A 21,893-nucleotide genomic window follows, 5' to 3' on the forward strand; every position below is an offset into this window, starting at 1 on the left:
ACCGGCAGTGACTGTGACATCAGCATTAGAATGATCAGTTAAGAACATTCTAATCACATATCTGTGACCTCACACCTTAAAGGGTTAAAGGTCAAAGGTAAACTGCCTGGCAAGTGGGAACCAAAGGTGACCCGTGTTAGAATGTGCCGCTTGAAGTTAAGAACAATGCACACTGCGGTTAGACTGAAGACAGCCTCCGTTAGAACCTAAAGGTTTAAGAACTCTTTGAGAACTCTCAAGGCTTGTACATCAAAAAAATATATACGGGTTTTGTGGACCCTCAGAGGAAATGGGATGCCTCTTGAAATCAAAGTTGTGTTTATGAAGACCAGGTTAAACGTATGAACACCAAATGTTAACTTATGTCAGGGGGGGAAAAAAATTATAACTGGCAGAGTCAAAAATGTTAAGATTGTTCTCTTTGAAACGTTCGACCGCAAAACGTTACACGGACAGAAAGAAATGCACTTAAAGGACAGCCAGATAAAAGAGCAGGGCTCACATGTGGCTGCTGTTAGCTATATTAGATCAAGATGAGAAACCAGAGTCAATTAAATCACAAGTTACAACACTGGCCTTTCCCAGGGCACAATTTTACAAGAATCAACATTAATAAACAAAGAATTCATAACGGCTCCACTGAAGTCCTTCAATGGGTTTTTATTTTTATTTTTCAGATTTAAAAGCTCCTTTTTAGACAGTCTTTAGCTGTTACTATTAAACCAGAACAGTAATTAGCAGGTGTGGTGGGGGGGGGGGGGTGACATTGGGGTTGTGGGGGGGGGGGGGGTTTCACATAAATAGAGGTGGAGTGTTTCTCATTCTGAGAAATCGTTCAAGCTTGACGAGCCAGAATCCCCCTCACACGATCAACTTTTTACTTTACACGTGCAACTAAACTCTTCCCTCCAAGACCGCAGCCATCATCAAATCTGGACCTCAAATCCAAATCCAGCCCTGGGTCTCCTTTCTCCTGGGTAATTACCTGAACAATTAGTGCTACTGATTGGCCATTCCGTGTATATGGACCAAGCCTTTTATAGCACATTTGGAAACATAAACAAACATGGTGGTATTGGTATGGTATTGAAAATTATATTCTTAAAAACTGAACGGAGAAGAGGGCAAGCACTCATATGAGATGAATGAAATTAAGAGGAAAGATGAGACCCACATTATTAAATCAGCTCGGATCAGTATGGAGCAGACATCACTGTGCAAAGGCCAGGAAAAGGTCACTTTTCCACAAGTCCACATCATAACCATTCACCCACACCCTTTACCCTTTACTGAGCATGTCTGTAAACCTTTTACTTCCCACGTCTGTAAACCCTTTACTGCCCACGTCTGTAAACCCTTTACTGACCACGTCTGTAAACCCTTTACTGACCACGTCTGTAAACCCTTTACTGACCACGTCTGTAAACCCTTTACTGACCACGTCTGTAAACCCTTTACTGACCACGTCTGTAAACCCTTTACTGACCACGTCTGTAAACGCTTTACTGACCACGTCTGTAAACCCTCAGCTAAGGTAAGCTAAAGGTAAGCCTGCTACTGTTAGCAAGATATCCTTTGCAGCGTTATAACTCCACGCAGTAGCGTCACAAGGTTGAAGACTTACAGGTAGGATTACCTGTGAGTGGCAGTCGCGATGCAGTCAGGAGCACCAGCCCCAGAATGTGTCCTTTAAAGCCCTGACTGAACTGCAGCCCTGAATCCTCCCGCCAGCAACAGGCCTGAAACCCGCCTCCCTGCAGCGAGCTGCATCACAACTTCATTTCACACCATTATCTATTTTTACGAGAACATTATCGCCAACAATTAGCGGGGCTAAGGGGGGGCTATTTACCCACATATGACGAGGCTATAAAGTCATAAAAGCTTAATTGGCTGAATTAATTACGAAATTCTGCAGGGTAGACAACGTTTCCGTTCTGCCCATCCTTCAAACCCGTAAACAAAAAAAAAGTCTGAAAGTCAGCTGGTGGGGGGCGGAGCTAAGCCTGGCGTGATTGGCGGTGGGGGGGGGGGGGGGGGGGGGGGGGAGGGGGGGGGCGCGGAATGTTCCGGCACACGTCAGGGACCATGCCATGGCGCCCACTCCTCATCCTCAGCGTTCGGCTCATTAGCCCCCAAACGCTCACACAACCCACCGCGCAGCCAATCGGAGGAGGGCTGCTGCGGAAACTGGGCGGAGTCTCGGGTGGAATCCCCCCCGCGCTTAACCATGCGAAACTGCTCTTTCCATCGCCCCCCCCCTTAACCGCCCGGAAAACTGCGCTTCACAGCCCCCTCCTTCACCCCGTCAGGTGCAACAGTGACACGTGGCACTCCCGTGAACACACTCAGGACCTGACGCCTTTTCAACCAATCAAAATGACTGCTGCACTACAGTGTTGAGCCCCTATTGAAACCCTGCTTAAAAACTCTCAACTTTCTCAATTTTCTCAACCAAAGCCAAACCACCCCCCCCCTTGGGATTCGAGCGGAGCCCCTTCATACTGGGCTTCGGGAGTGAAAGGGTTAAGCTGGAAAACTCCCCTGTTCCCATCTCTCCGGGAGAAGTCCTCGCCGGGACGGAAACACGGGAACACAGCCAGCCCTCGTCCGCCGTGCTTTGACACGAACTCTTAAGTATTTCAGTAACAAATTTCCAAAACAACTTCCAGGCGCAGGGATGGATCAGATTAGGCCTATTAGGGCTGGCAGGACGGCCCGAAACCCAGCGCTGGCCGGAGCGCAGGCTTCCCAGCGCAGGGAGCGAGGTTCTGCTGCGGGCTGGAGGGGGTCAGGGTCCTCCAGTCGCCCGGCGTCGGGATAAAGACTCCCACAGGAGGAGTGCCAATATGAGGCTGTGACTGACGAGGTCTCTGCCTCTCCTCTCTCCTCTCTCTCCTGGGGCCATCGTTAAATCACAACACGCTCTATGATTTCACACAATTATCTATTTTTACGAGTATGAGCTCCAACAATGAGCAGGAATGAGGGGCAACTATTAACCCACGTAAGACTGGGCTATGAAATAATAAACGCTTAATCGGCTGACAATCCTGCAGCGTCGACCGTTCCGTTCCGCGCAGCCTTCAAACCCGTAAAAACACTCTTAATCAGTTTACAGGCGATGGGACGCAGCCCGTTCTGATCACCTGAGAGCGGAGAGGGTGGAGGGGCGGCCTGAGGGCGGAGGGGCAGCCTGAGAGCGGAGAGGGCGGAGGGGCGGCCTGACCGTGCGGAACCTCCCGGACGGTGGCGCAGGCTCCAGGAGTGGAGCGGGTCCGCAGCCAGAGAGAGGAGGCCATAAACGCAGCCGTCTCTCCTCCAGTTACCCAGCCGCGAAACTCCCCCCCGAGCAGAGAGCGCGGGCAGCAGGTTTAAAATCGATCGATAGCCCCGTTTCCCCTCAGCGCGAGGCTGCGAGCCTTCAGCTGGACCTGCGCCGGTCACAAACAGCTGGGCCTGCTGTCCAGAGGGGTTTCTGAGTCACTGTTTTAAATGCAAAAAACGACATGGCACAGTCTTTTCCAATATGCCCTCTCCCCACAGAGTGGACACGTTCTGAGATGAGGGGCCTGAAACACACCTTCGGTCAGGCTAACGGTCGGCTAACGGTCGGCCAACGGTAGGATAACGGATCCCACAGAAGGCAAGTAATGGCGATTAAACCCGTCGATGTGTGAGGTCACAAACACGGGATTAGAGTGTCCTCAACTGAACATTCTAATGCTGATGTCACAATCACACGACTGGTGACCGAAAGCGATGCAATTCTAGAACACTGAATTAGAATGAAAAATCATCCACAAAATACCTGCTCTTTAAAAGGCCGTTTCTGCAGATCCGGCTCCAATGGCAGAAGATTTTTGAGGACAGATCAGCCAAATCTGCTTCCCACACCACACCACCACAAATACAAAAACCCATCCCATTTTCACACAGGCAGAGTTCCCAAAACTCATCCAGAAAGCTGTGAACAATTTTCAACACAATGTACCTGCACTCAGCTACTACCAGCCACAGCCAGATTAGCTGCAAACCCGTTCCAAAAGCCCCACACTGATAACGCTGCAATGAGCCAGCAGCTGGGCGAATGCATGGAAAACCTCAGCTTTGTTTCTGGCACCACCTGCTGGTGGACAAGATGAACTGCACGACACCCAGAATCAGATTGCATCAGCCTGCGAGAGACATTAACCTCCATGTGAAGCAACGCAGCATCTTCTGTGTGATAAATGGGGTCGGACACGGGCAGAATTTGGGGAGGGGCGTGCTGGCGGGTGTGTGGAACGGCTGTAGACATGGCGATGGAGGTTTGACAGGTGTCCATTTTGGCAGCCGCAGGGTAGAGTTCGGGCTGGTGTTCGGGGGTCACCGACGCGCCCTGGAGTCACGGGCGAGGTTCAGACGCCAGAGGACTTTGAGAGTGGAGATATTTTCAGTAATTTTGAATCAATAAATGACTGAAGGAGGAAGAGGAGACCCACAATCTGACCTCCTCTCAGAGAAACGAGATGACGAGCACTCAGCCTCCGTGCGGGAGGAGCCAGGAGGGGTCACTACCCCCCCCCCCCCCCCCCCCAGGTCATTAAACTTACAACTGCACATCGTCATGGGAGCAATAAAAAAGAACATATTTTTCCACGATCGGAAAAAGGAAAAATGGAGCAGCTCAAGTGCTCAGATAAACCGTCCTGCAGCAGGAAACGGATCCAAGCCCTAAAACTGCAGTCAGTCCGGCCCCGGAGGCCGGGAGGTCTGAAGGCCTGGAGGTCTGGAGGCCTGGAGGCCTGGAGGTCTGAAGGCCTGTTCCACAACGCAGGATTACAGTCATCCGGACAACTGCACCGAGTAAAACCCAGACCCCACTCCCCAAACGTGGAACACGGACTGAGGTGAGAAGAGCCATTACGGGTTTTACTCAGCGCACATATCCAGCCCTCCTACTCAGGCAATGTGACTTTACCCACCCTACTGAGAAACTGGGCCAAGGGAGCCCCCTGGTGGCCACAAGGGAGTACTGCTCACACAGAGCATGTTAAAGGGCAGAGTCGGCGAACAACATCCCCAGCTACAGGTAAACATGCATCATCACTAAAGCACTAACGCAAGTCGTCTACGCCAAAAGTACAACTTCTAAACACATACAGGCGACACGGAGAGGTTGTTAGTTTGCTGGGTGGATACTGGTACAGACAGTGACACTAAACCAACCTACTGCTTTTTTTTTGTGAGCCCTCAACACAGAGGGAAACAATAGTTTAAAATGTCTTCATACAGGTCACTCGTTCAGCAAAGAACAAACAACAAAGCAAAAGTGACCAAACTTAACCATCAAAATACTGCTTACCCAGCCAACTAAAAATACCGAAACACTACGTAAATCACAAAGACAACAATTAAGGTTCACAGGGAGGTAGGGAGGGATGGGGATCATGTCTATTATACGGGCCGACTGGGGAATGTAAAAGGTAATAGGCCGCTGAGGGTGAAGGCGTCTGCTAAATGAACAGTCAGGTGCCACTGTATCCTGCACCGGGGCACTACAGTCATGGACTTCAGATGATAACACAGGAACGAGACTTAATTAAAGGATCTTCATTTCCCAGTGAGGAAAAGCACTCATTGTAAAACCGGTCGGGCAAATCTCACACTCCTATTGGTCAACAGCTGTGGTGCAATAACTGTAAAAAAGAACGATGACATGCAAAGCCTCTTTACAGCTCGACATAAACTGTGTGTCTGTGTGCAAACGCCTCACTGGGGAGAGTGTTCACAGATGATGCACTCTAAATAGATGAGCTGTGAGGCTGTATCAAACATCCTGTGTGATCAGGAAGACTGCAGCCACACTGCAGGCCCAGAGAGGTCAGACTGGCTGACAGCCAACAACACGCACCATAGTATTATATTACATTATTACATTATTGGCATTTGGCAGACGCTCTTATCCAGAGCGACGTACAGTTGATTAGACTAAGCAGGAGACAATCCTCCCCTGGAGCAATGCAGGGTTAAGGGCCTTGCTCAACAGCTCAACGGCCCAACGGCTGTGCGGATCTTATTGTGGCTACACCAGGATTAGAACCACCGACCTTGCGGGTCCCAGTCATTTACCCTAACCACTACGCTACAGGCCGCCCCATATTAATATGATAATTCTTACATCATTAGAAACAACACTAAACACATACACTGCATATTCATTTCCCCAAAAAACTGCATCAGGAATTAAGTAAATGTGCAGCCTGTAGCCTAGTGGCTAAGGTGCTTGACTGGGATCCAGGACACACAGGGGCACACAGGGCACACAGGACACACAGGACACACAGGGAACACAGGGGCACACAGAGAACACAGAGAACACAGGGCACACAGAGAACACAGAGAACACAGGGCACACAGGGGCACACAGGGGCACACAGGGGCACACAGGGGCACACAGGACACACAGGACACACAGGACACACAGGACACACAGAGAACACAGGGGCACACAGGACACACAGGGGCACACAGGGGCACACAGAGAACACAGAGGCACACAGGGGCAAACAGGGGCACACAGGGGCACACAGGGGCACACAGGGGCACACAGGGCACACAGAGAACACAGGGGCACACAGGGCACACAGGGGCACACAGAGAACACAGAGAACACAGGGCACACAGGGGCACACAGGGGCACACAGGGGCACACAGAGAACACAGGGGCACACAGAGCACACAGGGCACACAGAGAACACAGAGAACACAGGGCACACAGGGGCACACAGGGGCACACAGGGGCACACAGAGAACACAGGGGCACACAGGGCACACAGAGAACACAGAGAACACAGAGAACACAGGGCACACAGGGGCACACAGGGGCACACAGGGCACACAGAGAACACAGAGAACACAGGGCACACAGGGGCACACAGGGGCACACAGGGCACACAGGGCACACAGAGAACACGGGGCACACAGGGCACACAGGGCACACAGAGAACACAGGGCACACAGGGCACACAGGGCACACAGGGCTGCTCTGGGCACACAGGGGCACACAGGGCACACAGGGCTGCTCTGGGCACACAGGGGCACACAGGGCACACAGGACACACAGGACACACAGGGAACACAGGGGCACACAGAGAACACAGAGAACACAGGGCACACAGAGAACACAGAGAACACAGGGCACACAGGGGCACACAGGGGCACACAGGGGCACACAGGACACACAGGACACACAGGACACACAGGACACACAGAGAACACAGGGGCACACAGGACACACAGGGGCACACAGGGGCACACAGAGAACACAGAGGCACACAGGGGCAAACAGGGGCACACAGGGGCACACAGGGGCACACAGGGGCACACAGGGCACACAGAGAACACAGGGGCACACAGGGCACACAGAGAACACAGAGAACACAGGGCACACAGGGGCACACAGGGGCACACAGGGGCACACAGAGAACACAGGGGCACACAGAGCACACAGGGCACACAGAGAACACAGAGAACACAGGGCACACAGGGGCACACAGGGGCACACAGAGAACACAGGGGCACACAGGGCACACAGAGAACACAGAGAACACAGAGAACACAGGGCACACAGGGGCACACAGGGGCACACAGGGCACACAGGGCACACAGAGAACACAGAGAACACAGGGCACACAGGGGCACACAGGGGCACACAGGGCACACAGGGCACACAGAGAACACGGGGCACACAGGGCACACAGGGCACACAGAGAACACAGGGCACACAGGGCACACAGGGCACACAGGGCACACAGGGCTGCTCTGGGCACACAGGGGCACACAGGGCACACAGGGACACACAGGGCACACAGGGCACACAGGTCACACAGGTCACACAGAGCACACAGGTCACACAGGTCACACAGGGGCACACAGGGGCACACAGGGCACACAGAGCACACAGGGCACACAGGGCACACAGGTCACACAGGTCACACAGAGCACACAGGGCACACAGGGCACACAGGTCACACAGGTCACACAGGGGCACACAGGGGCACACAGGTCACACAGGTCACACAGGGGCACACAGGGGCACACAGGGCACACAGAGCACACAGGGCACACAGGGCACACAGGTCACACAGGTCACACAGAGCACACAGGGCACACAGGGCACACAGGTCACACAGGTCACACAGGGGCACACAGGGCACACAGGTCACACAGGTCACACAGAGCACACAGGGCACACAGGGCACACAGGTCACACAGGTCACACAGGTCACACAGGGGCACACAGGGGCACACAGGGCACACAGAGCACACAGGGCACACAGGTCACACAGGGGCACACAGGGGCACACAGGTCACACAGGTCACACAGGGGCACACAGGGGCACACAGGGCACACAGAGCACACAGGGCACACAGGGCACACAGGTCACACAGGTCACACAGAGCACACAGGGCACACAGGGCACACAGGTCACACAGGTCACACAGGGGCACACAGGGGCACACAGGGCTGCTCTGGGCACACAGGGGCACACAGGGGCACACAGGGGCACACAGGGGCACACAGGGGCACACAGGGGCACATGTCTGAGGCAGCGGAGAGCAGCGAGGGTCACATCCGTTTCTGATTCTCATCTTCTCAACTTCTCTAGAATTCACACCATCTGACATTTTGGCTATATTTCCTAATAAGCACATGAATGAGAGCCAAAAACGTCTCTTCTGTCGCAGAAGGAAGAACATCTTACTGTGATCTCAACTCTGAGTGAGCCAGTGTTTGTGTGTACAGCCAGTTAGTTTATTTAGCCAGGGTAACTGGAGGAAACAAAAAGAAAATAAATTCTGCCGCCCGAATCCTCACCCGCACAAAATCTCATGACCACATCACACCCATCCTCACTCAGCTACACTGGTTACCAGTTCAACAGCGCATTGATTTCAAGATCCTCCTACTCGCATACAAGGCTTTGAACACCCTTGCACCCCCCTATCTCTCTGACCTTCTTCACAACTACACCCCAACTCTCCGCTCCTCCTCAGCTGGCCTCCTGTCTATCCCCACCACCCTACTCTCTACTCTGGGTGCTCGAGCATTCAGCTCTACAGCACCCAGGCTCTGGAACTCTCTACCCATACACATCCCCCATAGAGTCACTGTCATCTTTCAAAAAACTTCTCAAAACTCATCTGTTTACTCTTGCATACAGACTGTTTCCTTCCCTTTACATGTTGTTGTGTCTATCTCTGTCTTCTGTCTGTTTGTTTGATAATAATTGTATGTTCATTGTAAATTATTTTTAATTGGATATATTGTATCATGTTTTCTTTTTTGTTGATTTTAAATGGGATATTCTGTATCATGTTTTTACCATGTTTATTTTGTATTTTGCACAATGTAAGGTGACCTTGAGTGTCCAGAAAGGCGCCACTTCAAATAAAATGTATTATTATTATAATTATTAAAAACCTGCATACTAAGGACAGGTGTGTACCCATCCCAGGTTATGGGTATGCACTCTGTTGTACGTCGCTCTGGATAAGAGCGTCTGCCAAATGCCATTAATGTAATAATGTAGACATTACTGGCCCAGCCTGCTGATAAGCCCAGTGCGTTTCCTTGGAGAACCTTTTGGGAAATAAAAACACCTATATCTTTGTCTGTGTGCTACGGGGAACAACTAAAGTAGCATAGAATGAACATCAGTATATAAGAGCAAATATCTAAAATTTGCTGTCAAACATGAATGGAGTCCAATGGGAAAATAGGCTTTGAGCTAAAACATAGGTATCGCTAGGGGGGTGACATCATATCAATCAGCCAAACGAATGGCTCAAAAGCCGCCCCCCTCGGCTGGCACCCGTAAAAACAGGAAGTGACATCACACACCGTCAGCAACGAGCAGCTCCAGACGGGCACTTCCCACGAGCGCCGTGACAACAAACACGTCGCCGTGACGACCCGCCATCGCAAAGCGGCCAGGTCATGAGAAAGTTCTGCAAGCATCCAAAATATCACGACTAATATCACAAACCATGCCCGCGGCTCATGGAAAACCCACACTTCGTCAGAAACAAATACACACAATTTGGAGTGACAAACGCATGAAACATCCAGGGTGACCGTTTTAAGAGCAGACGGGCACGTAAGGCTGGGACAGGGTCAGCTCTGGTCACCAAGTCCTCCGCAGGACAGACCGGGGTCAAGAGCCTATGTTGATCTTGCCTGAAGCAAATAAGCCAAACCAGAAGCTTTCGCCTACTCTCAAAAAGGGGCGGCTTTTTGAGAGTCCTTCATAGCTTCCAGTACAGCAGAAAAGCTGTGTGTGAATACAGTGTAAATATGTACTTGACCAGGGTGGTGAGATCAGCCTTTCAGTCCCAGGAGAGCCATAACAACATAACTACCATGACAACAGTTCATCACAAAAAAAGCAGCTTTCAGCTTAATTTCCCAGGAGCCTTCAGGACGGTTTTCCTCGGAAAAGCTCCGTTGTTCTCGTTTTCCGCATTGTTCAGAAAATTTGAGAAGCAGTTCCCACAACATGCGCTTTGAATTACAGTCAGCCAGCAGACGCCAGCGGGGCACTGGTGGGGGGAAACAACGCCCAGGACGGCCAGAACGAGAGCGTGTAGCACAGCCAGAACAAGAGTGCGTAGCACAGCCAGAACAAGAGCGTGTAGCACAGCCAGAACAAGAGCGTAGCACAGCCAGAACAAGAGCGCGTAGCACAGCCAGAACAAGAGCGTGTAGCACAGCCAGAACAAGAGCGTAGCACAGCCAGAACAAGAGCGTAGCACAGCCAGAACGAGAGCGTGTAGCACAGCCAGAACGAGAGCGTGTAGCACAGCCAGAAGAGCGTGTAGCACAGCCAGAACAAGAGCGCGTAGCACAGCCAGAACGAGAGCGTGTAGCACAGCCAGAACGAGAGCGTGTAGCACAGCCAGAAGAGCGTGTAGCACAGCCAGAACAAGAGCGCGTAGCACAGCCAGAACAAGAGCGCGTAGCACAGCCAGAACGAGAGCGTGTAGCACAGCCAGAACAAGAGCGTAGCACAGCCAGAACGAGAGCGTGTAGCACAGCCAGAACAAGAGCGCGTAGCACAGCCAGAACAAGAGCGTAGCACAGCCAGAAGAGTGCGTAGCACAGCCAGAACAAGAGTGCGTAGCACAGCCAGAACAAGAGCGCGTAGCACAGCCAGAACGAGAGCGTGTAGCACAGCCAGAACAAGAGCGTGTAGCACAGCCAGAACGAGAGCGTGTAGCACAGCCAGAACAAGAGCGTAGCACAGCCAGAATAGTGCGTAGCACAGCCAGAACAAGAGCGCGTAGCACAGCCAGAACAAGAGCGTAGCACAGCCAGAATAGTGCGTAGCACAGCCAGAACAAGAGCGTGTAGCACAGCCAGAACAAGAGCGTGTAGCACAGCCAGAACAAGAGCGTGTAGCACAGCCAGAACAAGAGCGTAGCACAGCCAGAACAAGAGCGTAGCACAGCCAGAACGAGAGCGTGTAGCACAGCCAGAACGAGAGCGTGTAGCACAGCCAGAAGAGCGTGTAGCACAGCCAGAACAAGAGCGCGTAGCACAGCCAGAACGAGAGCGTGTAGCACAGCCAGAACGAGAGCGTGTAGCACAGCCAGAAGAGCGTGTAGCACAGCCAGAACAAGAGCGCGTAGCACAGCCAGAACAAGAGCGCGTAGCACAGCCAGAACGAGAGCGTGTAGCACAGCCAGAACAAGAGCGTAGCACAGCCAGAACGAGAGCGTGTAGCACAGCCAGAACAAGAGCGCGTAGCACAGCCAGAACAAGAGCGTAGCACAGCCAGAAGAGTGCGTAGCACAGCCAGAACAAGAGTGCGTAGCACAGCCAGAACAAGAGCGCGTAGCACAGCCAGAACGAGAGCGTGTAGCACAGCCAGAACAAGAGCGTGTAGCACAGCCAGAACGAGAGCGTGTAGCACAGCCAGAACAAGAGCGTAGCACAGCCAGAATAGTGCGTAGCACAGCCAGAACAAGAGCGCGTAGCACAGCCAGAACAAGAGCGTAGCACAGCCAGAATAGTGCGTAGCACAGCCAGAACAAGAGCGTGTAGCACAGCCAGAACAAGAGCGTGTAGCACAGCCAGAACAAGAGCGTAGCACAGCCAGAACGAGAGCGTGTAGCACAGCCAGAAGAGCGTGTAGCACAGCCAGAACAAGAGCGCGTAGCACAGCCAGAACAAGAGCGCGTAGCACAGCCAGAACAAGAGCGCGTAGCACAGCCAGAACAAGAGCGTAGCACAGCCAGAACGAGAGCGTGTAGCACAGCCAGAACAAGAGCGTAGCACAGCCAGAAGAGTGCGTAGCACAGCCAGAACAAGAGCGTAGCACAGCCAGAACGAGAGCGTGTAGCACAGCCAGAACAAGAGCGTGTAGCACAGCCAGAACAAGAGCGTAGCACAGCCAGAACAAGAGCGCGTAGCACAGCCAGAACAAGAGCGCGTAGCACAGCCAGAACAAGAGCGCGTAGCACAGCCAGAACAAGAGTGTGTAGCACAGCCAGAACAAGAGCGCGTAGCACAGCCAGAACGAGAGCGTGTAGCACAGCCAGAACGAGAGCGTGTAGCACAGCCAGAACAAGAGCGTAGCACAGCCAGAATAGTGCGTAGCACAGCCAGAACAAGAGCGCGTAGCACAGCCAGAACAAGAGCGTAGCACAGCCAGAATAGTGCGTAGCACAGCCAGAACAAGAGCGTGTAGCACAGCCAGAACAAGAGCGTGTAGCACAGCCAGAACAAGAGCGTAGCACAGCCAGAACGAGAGCGTGTAGCACAGCCAGAAGAGCGTGTAGCACAGCCAGAACAAGAGCGCGTAGCACAGCCAGAACAAGAGCGCGTAGCACAGCCAGAACGAGAGCGTAGCACAGCCAGAACGAGAGCGTGTAGCACAGCCAGAACAAGAGCGTAGCACAGCCAGAAGAGTGCGTAGCACAGCCAGAACGAGAGCGTGTAGCACAGCCAGAACAAGAGCGTAGCACAGCCAGAACAAGAGCGCGTAGCACAGCCAGAACAAGAGCGCGTAGCACAGCCAGAACAAGAGCGCGTAGCACAGCCAGAACAAGAGCGTGTAGCACAGCCAGAACAAGAGCGTAGCACAGCCAGAACGAGAGCGTGTAGCACAGCCAGAACAAGAGCGTAGCACAGCCAGAAGAGTGCGTAGCACAGCCAGAACAAGAGCATAGCACAGCCAGAACAAGAGCGTGTAGCACAGCCAGAAGAGTGCGTAGCACAGCCAGAACAAGAGCGTAGCACAGCCAGAACAAGAGCGTAGCACAGCCAGAACAAGAGCGTGTAGCACAGCCAGAAGAGTGCGTAGCACAGCCAGAACAAGAGCGTGTAGCACAGCCAGAAGAGCGTGTAGCACAGCCAGAACAAGAGCGTGTAGCACAGCCAGAACAAGAGCGTAGCACAGCCAGAACAAGAGCGTGTAGCACAGACAGAATAGAGTGCGTAGGGGGCAGAACGAGAGTGCGTAGGGGGCAGAACGAGAGTGCGTAGGGGGCAGAACGAGAGTGCGTAGGGGGCAGAAGAGTGCATAGCTCGGCCAGAAGAGCCGAACGCAGCTGTCTAAACGCAACGCCACATCGGGGTTCAGAAAGGGGGGTGTACAGCGTTGCTGCGTGAACAGGCATCCCGCTATGAGGCACAAACAAACACACACATTCCACACCCCCTGGGATCCCCGGGAACGTCATGAAGGAAAACTGTGACTCACACACCACAGCCTTCTCACTCTCACTCACTCACTCACACACTCACACACCACAGCCTTGAGCATGACTCACACACACTCTCACACTCTCACACTCTCACACTCTCACACTCTCACACTCTCACACTCTCACACTCTCACACTCTCACACTCTCACACTCTCACACTCTCACACTCACACACTCACACTCTCACACTCTCACACTCTCACACACTCTCACACACACTCACACACACTCACACACACTCACACACTCACACTCACACTCACACACTCACAGCCTTGAGCGTTTCCGTCTCACACTCTCACACTCTCACACTCTCACACTCTCACACTCTCACACTCTCACACTCTCACACACTCTCTCTCACACTCACACTCTCACACTCTCACACTCTCTCACACTCTCTCACACTCTCTCACACTCTCTCACACACTCTCACACACTCTCACACACTCTCACACACTCACACACTCACACACTCACACACTCACACACTCACACACTCACAGCCTTGAGCGTTTCCGTCTCACACTCACACTCTCACACTCTCACACTCTCACACTCTCACACACTCTCTCTCACACTCACACTCTCACACTCTCACACTCTCACACTCTCACACTCTCACACTCTCACACTCTCACACTCTCACACTCACAGCCTTGAGCGTTTCCGTCTCACACACTCTCACACACACACTCACACACTCTCACACACACACGCATTAGCACTCAGAACCCTGGCAGAAACACACATCGGGTGGCAGGACTTCAATAAGAAAGAAAACCTTCGTGCGCCAAGCAGAGACATAATTTAGGAGCACATCTGCTAACGGGGACACTGCTAACGGGGACGCGCTCGCGTGCTGCACTCAGGAACACGTGCTGCCCTCAGGAACACGTGCTCCTCAGAGAGCACGTCAGCAGGGTCGGTGGAGGAACATCGACCACACGAGCGGTGATTTTATTTCTGATTTCCCGCACAAAGTGGTTTATAACGTCTCTGCAGCAGGTTCAGGTTACAGACGGCCCGTTACGCCTTCAGCCCGTGCGTCAGCGTCAGAGTCCCCCCCGCCCTGCGGTCGCAGAGAGACTCACTGCAGGTAAACCCTCACAGACAGGCCGGCAGAACACTCGGGTAACGTTGTACCAGGCCTCAGTATCCACTCCGTCTGTCTTTGCCTGGGGTACTTGTGCACTAGAGTCCCTGCACACTCCCTACAGTACATTCAATTTGACCACAGCCTCTCCAGTCTGAGGTTTTACACCACTTTGATGTCTGTAGTCTGTAAATGGTAAATGGTTGGCATTTATATAGCGCCTTTATCCAAAGCGCTGCACAATTGATGCTTCTCATTCACCCATTCATACACACACTCACACACCGACGGCGATTGGCTGCCATGCAAGGCTCTAGCCATTGCACCAGCCATCTTGTCAGGAGCATTTGGGGGTTAGGTGTCTTGCTCAGGGACACTTCGACACACCCAGGGCGGGAATCGAACCGGCAACCCTCCGACTGCCAGACGCCTGCTCTTACTGCCTGAGCTGATGTCACCCCAATCAATCATGCATCAATCAAAATCAATCTTCAACCGCTGTTGACATTTTGACACCAGCATTTACCGGAATATTCTCTGTGTGCTGCGTCTCCCCAGGCAGCAGGGGTAAGAGCTGCAGAACTCGCTGAGCCGGGCGAAAACACGCCAGCAAGGCTACATGAACTGACATTAACCCATGACACTGCTAGCATGAATTAGTGATGAACAAAGAAGAGAAACAAAGCTGTACAAAGCAGTCGTTACTTAATGCCAATTACGTTACATGTCATTTGGCTGATGCTTTTATCCAAAGCGACTTACAGTTGATTAGACTAAGCAGGAGACAATCCTCCCCTGGAGCAACGCAGAGTTAGGGGCCTTGCTCAAGGGCCCAACGGCTGTGCGGATCTTATTGTGGCTACACCGGGATTAGAACCTCCGACCTTGTGGGTCCCACAGTCATGTACCTTCACCACTACGCTACAGGCCGCCCTGCATTTGTTATTTAGCTGGCACTTCCATCCAAAGCAAGTGTTGATTACACTCGGCAGGAGACAATCCCCCCTGGAGCAGTGTGGGGTTAAGGGCCTTGCTCAAGGCTCGGCAGCTGTGTGGTTCTTCCTGTAGCTGCACCGGGGATTGAACCACTGACCTTCCGGGTCCCAGTCATGTACCTTAGTTGCTAGGCTACCGAGCCAATTCATGTCAGCTTCTTATGAAGCGTTACCAGAACATGTGATTTACAGCACCCGACTGGGGCATGTCACAGCTGAAGCACACAACACTGACCTGCATGCTTTACACATCTGCCTTCACATACTGTGTATAGGGAGGGAGAAAGAGTCCATTCTGCGTGCACTTCCTTCAGCAGACAATGAAAAAGACACGTAATGGATATTTACTGCAAACAACAGGAAGTGGCTCGTTTCCTTTTTTGGGCGCAAGAACCGCAGAGCAAAAGGAGGCGTTGTGCTGGCCGATCGGGCCTCTCCAGCTCCCTGAGCAGAGATCCTCACCAGCTCCCTGAGCAGAGATCCTGAGCAGAGATCCTCACCAGCTCCCTGAGCAGAGATCCTGAGCAGAGATCCTCACCAGCTCCCTGAGCAGAGATCCTCTCCAGCTCCCTGAGCAGAGATCCTGAGCAGAGATCCTCTCCAGCTCCCTGAGCAGAGATCCTGAGCAGAGATCCTCTCCAGCTCCCTGAGCAGAGATCCTGAGCAGAGATTCTCACCAGCTCCCTGAGCAGAGATCCTGAGCAGAGATCCTCACCAGCTCCCTGAGCAGAGATCCTCACCAGCTCCCTGAGCAGAGATCCTGAGCAGAGATCCTCACCAGCTCCCTGAGCAGAGATCCTGAGCAGAGATCCTCTCCAGCTCCCTGAGCAGAGATCCTGAGCAGAGATCCTCACCAGCTCCCTGAGCAGAGATCCTGAGCAGAGATCCTCTCTGGCTCCCTGAGCAGAGATCCTCACCACACCGATGATGTCATCTTAACTGGACGCACGCGGAGCGTCTCGTCCCTGTCACCGCGACAACAGACCGCCTGTCACCACGACAACAAAGGCACAGCACAGAGGGTCGTTCTGTACAGAGAGGAACCGCTCAGGATCGCCATTTAGCCCAGGGCTGCTGAACTCCACGCCCTGCGGGCCGCAGTGTCGGCAGGCATTCGCTCCTACCGAGCGCTACACCGCCTGATTTCACTAATCAGCTTATTACCTGAAACAAGCAGGAAGGAATTATGAGTGGATTCAGGTGGTGTAGCGCACGGTAGGAGTGCCTGCAGACACTGCGGCCCGCAGGACGTGGAGTTGAGCAGCGCTGGTTAAGACGGCGTTAAAAGGCCCAATCACTGTTTATGTTCTGATAGATTGTGCTTGGCTATGCTACGCAAACACTGTTACTGTTGTGCAATGCTAACCGATGTCATGTTATCTGATCTGGCGCTATGATAAGCAATGCTAGGCTAGGCTAGGCTAGGCTACGCTGTGTCATGCCGTTTTGATATCAGGCTGGGCTGTCATGTGATGCCTCGTTTATGGCCTGTAGCCTGGAGGCTAAGGAGACTGACTGCGTGATTCAAGCCTCAGTGGAGACCTGTGCAGCTGTTGGGCCCTCGAGCAAGGCCCTCAGCCCCACATCGCTCCAGGGGGGGGGGGACCAGAACAGACTGGGGGGGGGGGGGGTCCATTTCAGAGGCAGATTCGGGGTACCGTTGGGGGGCGAAGCACCTGAGCAGGTCAGTAATTTACAGCGTACGAAACCGCAGAGTGCCACGTCAGAGGGAAATGTGTAACCGTGTATTACGAGCTCAGCACACACATTAATCTTGGCTTATCGCACGCGTCAGTCTGTGTTCCCGTCTGGGCGCACACACTGCATAAACGGGGGCCCAGATAAGGCGCATAATGGGATTGTTTGGGACGTAATGTCGTTCTGTGGCTCTCGCACAGGCCCACGGCCAGCGGACTCTGAGAAGCACGGCGGATTAGAAACAGGCGTCGGCGCTGGACGGCACCCAGCCCCCGGCCGGTCGTCACGCGGGGTGAGACTCACACGGCTCCCGCCGCTCCGAACGCTCAGCGCCCGCGAGCCGAACTCTGCCCGACCTCCAGGGCTCCCCCGGTCAGTCCGGGAGGAGTCTGATGAGGGGGGGCGGGTTGGAGGGGTCACTCGACACCAGTCACGGGGGTCAGCGGAGAGGGGGGGGGTGGTGACTCATGGGTACGGCACACTACCCTTTTCCCCCATTCTAGCACCTTCTCATGTGCGAAACCTCCGGGCACCAGGCCGCTCTGCCACCCGCCCCGTGTGAGAGGCTGCCAGTGAGCGATTGCTCTCAGCGGCAGACCGGCAGGGCCGGAGCCCGGTCAGGAGCACGGTCAGGAGCACGGTCAGGGGCCCGGTCAGGAGCCCGGTCAGGGGCCCGGTCAGGGGCCCGGTCAGGGGCCCGGTCAGGAGCCCGGTCAGGAGCCCGGTCAGGAGCGCGGTCAGGAGCCCGGTCAGGGGCCCGGTCAGGAGCCCGGTCAGGAGCCCGGTCAGGAGCCCGGTCAGGAGCCCGGTCAGGAGCGCGGTCAGGAGCCCGGTCAGGGGCCCGGTCAGGAGCCCGGTCAGGAGCCCGGTCAGGAGCCCGGTCAGGAGCACGGTCAGGGGCCCGGTCAGGAGCCCGGTCAGGAGCCCGGTCAGGGGCCCGGTCAGGAGCACGGTCAGGGGCCCGGTCAGGAGCCCGGTCAGGAGCCCGGTCAGGAGCCCGGTCAGGGGCACGGTCAGGAGCCCGGTCAGTGGCCCGGTCAGGAGCCCGGTCAGGGGCCCGGTCAGGACCCCGGTCAGGAGCCCGGTCAGGAGCGCGGTCAGGAGCGCGGTCAGGAGCGCGATCAGGAGGCCGGTCAGGACCAGCGTCCGTTCGAGTGAAGGACGCAGCACATATCAGACGGTCTCCACCAATGAAACGAACGGGACTCGGGTCTAACAGCGGCAGGTTGCCGGTTCGTTGCGCACCTGCGACTGATTGTTAAAGGTAAGGACAAGTGTTACTTTGATTGAAACAAATTGTATTATAAAACAGCCCAATCATCGTACATTTTCTTTTCTCTCAGCATTTTCCCCCACATCAGCAGCCATTTTTGTTTGCCACGCCCTACCTCTTAAAACTGTTAGCTAACGTTCGAGGGCGTCAGAAAACAGCGAAGAACATGTTGCGGTACGCTAGCTAACGTTAGACATGTTGAACGCACGTCAGGGGGAGATGGAGCGTGGAAGCGGGTTCAGACACCCATCAGAGACCCGGGGGTGTGGACTCGCAAACGGCCCTAATTCACAGACAGGAACCGCTCTGAGGACAACCACGTCTCTCCATGCACTGCTGCGATAGATCTATCACTGCATCTCTGTTCTATCCACCGTACCTTCCCACCTTTCGGCCAGCGAACGCCGGGCTCCTGAGACTTCCTCCCCTTGAAGAGTCGATTCTCCCCTCTGTTTGAGGGTATTTCTCCCCACTGGAGAGATGTTTTACCGGGTGTACTTGCTATTTCAGGGCTCTGGCCTGGTTTTTTGCCTTTCTGTTACTCTCTAAAGCGTCTCTGTGACTGTCCTCAGTAAAACAAAAAAAACGCTATACAAATAAAACTGGATTGAATGAACTCAATACGTACAAAAGGTTATAATCCCACATGCAGACACTGCGAAAAAATAAATAACTGGCACCAGCCGGATACCTAGTAGTCAACAGGGGAACAGGGGCAAAGGTCACCCCTGCCTAAAGTGTCCTATGAGAGCAGGGGGTTGCTGGAGTGTGTTCTGTCAGGACAGGGGGTTGCTGGTGTGTGTTCTCACAGGACCGGGACGGGGGGTTAAAACACAAACTCACAGTGCTTTGTGCTTGTCCTCAGCCAGTATCTGGTCGTTTGGCTTCAGTCCAAACCTGTGAGAGGAAGAGGAACAAGTTGAGCGGGACGCAGAGTACTGCAGGGCTGTGCTGGAGATTATAGCAGACAGTTCAACACTCATCCCCATCCTGGCAGCTCTGCAACCGGGTTAAACAACACAGATAACAAACCCTGAAGAACACAGACACACGCATAAGGATCATATAGGTGTGTGTGTGCGTGTGTGCCTGTGTGCGTGTGCGTAGATAAAGACCAGTGTCGTTTTCAGGGAGTGTTCACAGTTGACAGAAAGTGAAACACACCGCAGGAGCACAGAATGAGGCTGCGATATGAGCTCTGTGCGTTTCGGTTTGGCCGAAATGTGCTGTGCGTTTACCTTGGCATTCCACCATACACGGGCGATCAACAAACTATCACAGCACAGCGGGGCAGATAAGGCCCGGTTCAATCGAAAAGCAGCCGCCTTAATCTAGTTCAGCGCAACCTCCCTGGACCCAGGGAAATATCTAAGCTCTTGCAATAGCCGACCGGTTCAAAGATCCAAACCAGTGACCTTCTGCACAATGAAGGGGGGGGGGGGCGGAGGCTGGCGTCCGCTCAGCGGCTATAAACAGTCTCTCCATGAATCAACCAATAACCAGGGTCAGAAACAACAGGCCGAACTGAGGTCTGTCATTAGAGAAGGGGGGTTTGTTGTTCAAAGGAGAAACACGGTCGCGCTGCGCGGCCGGTTTGGGGGTGAAAATGGGAACTGAACCGGCGGGCCTGGAGCGGGTGCTGTAAGGTGAGAAGAGGAGGGAGGGAGGGAGAGGAAGAGGGAGGGAGAGAGGGAGGGAGGGAGAGGGAGAGGGAGAGGGAGAGGGAGAGGGAGAGGGAGAGGGAGAGAGGGAGAGGGAGAGAGAAGCCCTGGGGAAATGCGATTAAGGGTCAGCCCCGCATTCTTGGCCCGTTTCTCTCAGTGCTGCTACTGTTTACAGCACGCGACCACCGCCAAATCTCACAAAAACCTGCATCCTGTCTGAGCAGGATCAGTAGTTCCAGGAACTTCTGAACTCAAGGACTCAACTCTCTGCCCTGGTCTGGCAGGCAGAGGGCAAGCAACATGGGAGTAACGTGTCATAGCACATCACAGCCAATCACAGTCCGGCATAGCACACCGTAGCATATCACAGCCAATCACAGTGCAGCATAGCGAACCGTTCAGCATCATAGCACATCACAGCCAATCACAGTGCAGCATAGCAAACTGTTCAGCACAGCCAATCACGTAGGACCACAGGGTAATATGCTCATATTCGCGGGAGACTGTTGGAACGTGTAAAGATAAATGAAACTGGGTGCAGTACGAGTCATTAGACCAGGAGGCTCAGCAGATCTGTTGAGGTCTCCAGTCAAGAGTTCTGCTCCCATTACAACTGTCCTCATTACAACTCTTATATAAGCAACAGCGACGGTCTATTTTTCCCCCTTAATGACCCGTTTGTGCCACTAACCGACCGAATCCTGTCATTAAGAGGGCGGCAGTTGTGCAGCTCTGGGGTTCCTGCAGGTCACGCAGACCAGAACAAGCCCATCTGCGGGGATCCCGCAAACACACAAACGTCACGTTTCGGTCTCGAGTTCTTCAGAAGAGCGGTCACGACAAGTTTCCATGGAAACGAGACCTGACGAGAAGGGTTGCCGAGGAACGGCCTTCCCCACCGAGAGAAACCCACAGCTGTGGTCTTTCCCAGAGAGTTTACCACCCGACTGATGTCCGTACACAACGTCTGGCACGGATCAGCAAATGTTCAAAACTAACCAACGCATCATAACACGAAGGTCTGAGAGAAAGGCCTCCTGGTTGCAGAATCTGGAAAAACCCCAAAATAATAATACTAATAAATTAAATAAATTAAAAAAAACAGGAAAAAGGTTAGGAAAAATCACGATAAAAATCACGCGCCGTAGAAAAACCAGGTTATGCTGAAAAAACGCTGGGCAGGCTGGACTTCCAGGTAAAGTTTGCTCAATGAGCAGTTAATTATTAGCAACGCACTGTCCGTGCGTCAATCAAGGTTTCTTTTTCTGTCAAAGCAAAATGTTGCCACACTATTGGCTCAGTGGACTTCAGTGTAAATCCGATGTCTGTATCCAAATCTGCATTTTCAAAACCATGCAGAAATAACCCAAGCAACAGTTAATAAGAATCAATTATTTTCGTGGTCATGTAG

The 21,893-nt window shown here is 53.3% G+C and overlaps 1 protein-coding gene across 2 annotated transcripts in view; it reads right to left on the reverse strand.

Moving 5' to 3' along the window:
* The window catches only part of LOC133118175 (adenosine kinase-like), a 104,673-nt gene that overhangs the window by 75,372 nt on the left and 7,408 nt on the right, over positions 1-21,893 (reverse strand). For both annotated transcript variants that reach the window (XM_061227973.1, XM_061227974.1), the window contains exon 3: positions 19,662-19,715. In XM_061227973.1, the coding sequence (XP_061083957.1) occupies positions 19,662-19,715 (54 nt within the window). The remainder of the gene's footprint in view (positions 1-19,661; positions 19,716-21,893) is intronic.

Source organism: Conger conger, chromosome 18 (assembly GCF_963514075.1).
Source record: "Conger conger chromosome 18, fConCon1.1, whole genome shotgun sequence".
Lineage (NCBI taxonomy): Eukaryota > Metazoa > Chordata > Actinopteri > Anguilliformes > Congridae > Conger > Conger conger.